Here is a 5,387-nt window from a genome sequence, read left to right as displayed (position 1 = left end):
TAACAAAAATCTCCTCCCCTCCTCCGCCGGCAGCAGCAAAAATCGCGTGGAAAAATACAAAAAAAAAAAACCCTGTAAAGCAGAAATAGTGCAAAACGGGAGCAGAAAAATGCGCTTTTTCTTTTTTTTTTTTTTCTTTTTTTTTTTTTACCTTTTTTTTTTTTTTCCTTTTTTTTTTTAACCTTTTTTTTTTTATTTTACTTTTTTTTTTTTTTTTCTTTCCTGAGGATTTGGTCTTTGCAGAGGCCTCGAGCGTCTTGGGCGCCTCGGGTCTCTTTTCAAGATCTACAATCAGGAAATAAAAGGGAAAAGGAGGAGGGGGAAAAAATGCCCGAAACTTTTTTTTTTTTTTCTCTTGCCTTTTTTTTTTTTTTTTTTTACATTCTCACAAGGAGGAAAAACGCATCGGGCAGACGGGGAGGGGGGAGAAAAATTAAAAATCGTTGCGCTCGTTTTTCCAAAGGGGAGCCAACTAAATTAAAGTTTTTTGTTTGTTTGTTTGTTTGTTTGTTTGTTTTTTTCCCTGGAGTTGAAAGTGCAGTTCCTAAAGGGGAAGGGAAAAGGCAGAGAAGTCCCTGAGACACGGAAATTGCTCCGGCCACCGGCCACGGCCGCTCCTTGGGAGTCCAGAGGGGCTATAAATAAAGAGAGAGCCGCGAGCGGCGCCGCACGCCTGGGGACAGCCGGGGGTGCGCAGGGTCCTGCGGGCGCTCGCAGCCCCTCGGGGACGCCCCCGGCAGCGCTCAGGAGGAGCTGGAGCTGGGCGAGGCCTCCGGCGAGGATGGATCCGAGCCTTCGGCCGCTTCCTTGGCCGCCCTGCGGGCAGCGGCCGGGGCGAGCCCTTCCCGTTCCCTCTTCTTCTGCTTCATCCGCCTGTTCTGGAACCAGATCTTCACCTGCGTCTCGTTGAGCTCCAGGGTGGCGGCGATCTCCACCCTGCGGGCCCGCGTCAGGTACTTGTTGAAGTGGAACTCCTTCTCCAGCTCCGTCAGCTGCTTGGTGCTGAAGTTGGTGCGGATGGCGCTGGGCTGCCCCAGGAGCCCCAGCTCCGACGCTTTGCCTGAGAAAGACCCAAAAAAGCGCCAGGGCAGGAGCGGCCGGGGGGATGTTCCGCCTCAGGGGGTCTCCCCTTCTCCCTCCGCCTGCAGCGCCCCGAGCTCCGCGCTCCCTCCCGGCCCCTCTCGGCCTCAGCCCGGCTCGCATCCCGCTCCAGGCTCCGCTTTTCCCGGGATCCATCTGGAGATCCTTCCAGAGATCCCGGAGATCCATCCTCTCATCCTCCCGGCTGGGTTTTTTCTCCCGGGATCCATCCCCTCAGTTTTTTCTCCTGGGATCCATCCTCTGAGTTTTCCCGTGGGATCCATTCCCTGGGTTTTTCTCCCGGGATCCATTCCCTGAGTTTTTTCTCCCGGGATCCATTCCCTGGGATTTTCCCTCTGGGATCCATTCCCTGAGCTTTTTCTCCCGGGATCCATTCCCTGGGTTTTTACCCCTGGGATCCATCCTCTGAGTTTTCCCCAGGATCCATTCCCTGGGTTTTTACCCCCGGGATCTATTCCCTGGGTTTTTACCCCTGGGATCCATCCTCTGAGTTTTCCCCGGGATCCATTCCCTGGGTTTTTACCCCCGGGATCTATTCCCTGGGTTTTTACCCCTGGGATCCATCCTCTGAGTTTTCCCCTGGGATCCATTCCCTGAGTTTTTTTTTCCCCGGGATCCATTTCCTGGGTTTTCCCCTTGGGATCCATCCCCTGGGATTTTCACCCGGGATCCATCCCCTCATCCTCCCGGCTGGGTTTTCCCCCCGGGATCCATCCCCGGACCCCGCGGGAAGGGCTGGAAGGGGAAGGAGAGGGTGATGATGGCGGGGAGGAGGAGGAAGGCCGGGGTTTGAGGGAAGGTGATGAGGAAGGAAGTGGAACAATGGAGGAGGAGGAGGAAGCGTCGAGCGTTTCCTGCTCTGAGCTGGACTTAAATCAGGCTCGGGCCTGCGGGAGCCGAGCTCAGGGAGGCTCCGTGGGAAGTGATGGGAAATCTCGGGGGGGGCCGGTTAAGAAAAAGGCCCCAAAACACAAACAACCTCCCAAAAAAAACCCAAACAAACCCCCCAAAAAACCCTCAAAACTATAACCAATCCCCCCCCAAAAAAACCCAAAACTGAAACAGCCCCCCAAGAAACACCAAAACCCAAACAACCCCCCCCCAAAAAAAACCCCCAAACCCAACCAAACCCAACCCAAACCCCAAAACCCAACCCAAACCCAACCCAAACCCCAAACCCAGCCCAAACCCCAAACCCAACCAAACCCAGCCCAAACCCCAAACCCAGCCCAAATCCCAAACCCAACCAAACCCAGCCCAAATCCCAAACCCAACCAAACCCAGCCCAAACCCCAAACCCAACCAAACCCAGCCCAAACCCCAAACCCAGCCCAAACCCCAAACCCAGCCCAAACCCCAAACACAACCAAATACAGCCCAAACCCCAAACCCAGCCCAAACCCCAAACCCAGCCCAAACCCCAAACCCAGCCCAAACCCCAAACACAACCAAATACAGCCCAAACCCCAAACCCAGCCCAAACCCCAAACCCAGCCCAAACCCCAAACCCAGCCCAAAGCCGTGCTCCCCTGGAAGATGATTCCAAACCCCCGGGGCTGCCCGGGCTCGCGGCGGGGCCGCCCCCAGCACCCCAAACTCACCTGTTTTGGGGGGGTTCCTCTTCACCCTCATCCACTCGAAGGTCTGCGCCGCCCCGGCCTTGGCGCCCGGCTCGGGGTGGCCCGGAGGCTCCGGCTCCTCGTGCAGGAGGTCGCCAAAAAGGCCGGGCAGGTAGCCGGGCTGCTCCTGGCCGAAGGCGGGCGGCTGCTGGAACTGCCCCGCGGGCCCGCAGTAGCCCTCGGCCAGCGAGCCCGAGCCGTAGGCGGCCGCCTGGAAGTACAGCCCGTCCGCGTCCTGCTGGCCCAGGTAGAGCTGCTGGTAGCCCGACTGGGCCGGGTAGCCCGGCGTGGCGAAGCGGGAGGAGGAGGAGGAGGAGGAGGAGGAGGGAGGGTGGAAGTTGTGCTGGGGGAGATGCCCGGCAGCGGGCGAGGTGGCCGGCGGGCCGAAGTGGCTCTCGGCGCTCGGAGTGGGGCTACCTGAGCACGGCGGGAAGGAAGGCGAGGCCGGCTCGGGGTGGTGCTGGAAGGCGGCGGTGCCGCGGTTACAAATTGCGAACTCCAAGAAGGAGTTCATGGCGGTATTGTCCATCTGCCAGTGATGGAGGAGGGTCAGCGCGTTTTGGGGGCGATGCCGCCTGCCCTACAACCTTTGGGCACTATGTCAAAGCCGGCAAACTTCCTGCCGGGCACGGGGGGACCCCGCGGAACCGCGGCCGGAGCGGGGGGGACCCCGCGGGCGGAGCGGGCCCAGCCCAATGAGCGCGGGGCTCCCGAAGTTTGCGGCCGGCTCCGGGCTCATCCATCACGGGCCTGGCATTTGCATGACAAAGGGGCTTCAATCAAACCCGGCCCATCAATCTGATAACAACACGGACGCGTCAAAACCTTCCCCTCAAAGACTTTAAAGGAGAGAGGGGCGAGGTGGGGTGCGGGGAAGGATTGCAGTGACCCGCGAGTGTTTTTTAAGTGCTAAAAAGGGCCCCGAGTTATGCGAGGAGCCGGTTTCAGGCGCAAGTTCTGACTTTAAAAGGGGTTTTTTTTGTTTGTTTTTTTTTTTTGCACACCCCCCCCCCCCCCGCGATGCCGGCTCGGTGTGAGAAAAAGAAAAGAGGGCGAGGGGATGGGGAGGTGTGAGGCACAAAAGGATGATGCTCTTTGATTCTTTTGGGAGCTTTTCCCCTCGGAGCGCCTCGCAGCCAAGGTTTCGGTGTTCTCCGCGGTGCTGAGAAAGCCGCCCGAGAAAAACCCGCTGGCTTTTCGCTTTCATTTCCCCCCGCGCGGGCTTTGTGCCGGTGAAAGCGCCGCAATCAGATCAACATTCTAATGAGGAGGCCAAATAAACTTAGCGAGGCTCCGGCTGGAGCCGGGCCAGGCCCGGCCTGGCAAATCCCGGGATGGGAACTGAAACCGAGCCCGGCGGCCGCCTGGGCATCTTCCCATCCATCCACCCGCGCACCGCGCGCTCCCGACTAAAACCGGGTTTAGGGGCTCAGTCCCCACTCACTCCTGACTTAAACCGGGTTTAGGGGCTCACACCCCGCACACTCCCGACTAAAACCGGGTTTAGGGGCTCACACCCCGCACACTCCTGACTAAAACCGTGTTTAGGGGCTCACTCCCCGCACACTCCCGACTAAAACCGGGTTTAGGGGCTCACTCCCCGCACACTCCCGACTAAAACCGGGTTTAGGGGCTCACACACTGCACACTCCCGACTAAAACCGGGTTTAGGGGCTCACACACTGCACACTCCCTACCAAAGCCGGGTTTAGGGGCTCAGTCCCCGCACATCCCGACCCAAACCATTTTTTCGGGCGCTCTAAGCAATTCTGGGGCGCTAAGCTCAGCTTTGGCGGGCTGAGCCCGTCCCCAGCGGGGTCCAGCTGAGGAGGAGGAGGGCAGAGCCTGCCTCCAGGCCGGGCTCAGAGAATGGGAACAGAGGTGGGCAACATTTATTTACTTGTTCCGAGCAGGGAGACAAGAGCGCGCAGGCATCGGACGCCCACAGCCATTTGTTACTTGTCAGGAGGATTTACTGCCCGGCCACGCTCCGGCAGCGCCGCGAGGGCTCCGCTCCCGCTCCTCTCCCTTTTCCCGGGCCAAAAGTTCACCCGGAGAGCCAAATTAAAATGGGAAAAAAATCCCCTTGCGTTGGGGGCAACATTTGGTGACAAATTCGCGCTGGTAGTGACGTCCCCGTCCTTTTTTTCCGTGTAAAATTTGGTTTTTTCGCCATTTCCAGCTGCCGTTCGGTCTAAAATAATTTAAATTTTCCGTTTGTTTGTTCGTTTATTCCCGCTCCTCTCCCTTTCCCCGGGCCAAAAGTTCACCCGGAGAGCCAAATTAAAATGGGAAAAAAAAATCCCTTTGCGCTGGGGACAACATTTGGTGACAAATTCCCGCCGGGCAGCGACGTCCCCGTCCTCTTTTCCATCCTAAAATTTGGTTTTTTCGCCATTTCCAGCTGCCGTTCGGTCTAAAATAATTTAAATTTCCCGTTTGTTTGTTGGTTTATTTCCGCTCCTCTCCCTTTTCCCCGGGCCAAAAGTTCACCCGGAGAGCCAAATTAAAATGGGAAAAAAATCCCTTTGCGCTTTGGTGATAAATTCCGGTTTTTCCCGTGTAAAATTTGGTTTTTTTCGCCACTTCCAGCTGCCGTTCGGCCTAAAATAATTTAAATTTTCCGTTCGTTTGTTCGTTTATTCCCGCTTTGCTGAGGCCGAGAGG

At 57.2% G+C, this 5,387-nt stretch overlaps 1 protein-coding gene across 1 annotated transcript; it reads right to left on the bottom strand.

Annotated features, from left to right (window-relative positions):
• Window positions 1–743: 743 nt before the first annotated feature.
• On the bottom strand, window positions 744–3,249 carry HOXB1 (homeobox B1). The gene is made up of 2 exons (XM_053965448.1): window positions 2,703–3,249; window positions 744–1,060 (listed from the first exon to the last, which is right to left on the bottom strand). Exons 1-2 carry the CDS (start codon window positions 3,247–3,249, stop codon window positions 744–746), a joined length of 864 nt encoding a protein of 287 aa, XP_053821423.1.
• Window positions 3,250–5,387: the final 2,138 nt, after the last annotated feature.

This window comes from Vidua chalybeata, chromosome 26, assembly GCF_026979565.1.
Source record: "Vidua chalybeata isolate OUT-0048 chromosome 26, bVidCha1 merged haplotype, whole genome shotgun sequence".
Lineage (NCBI taxonomy): Eukaryota > Metazoa > Chordata > Aves > Passeriformes > Viduidae > Vidua > Vidua chalybeata.
Note: the sequence above shows the minus strand (reverse complement) of the source record. Positions and strands in the feature narration are given on the sequence as shown.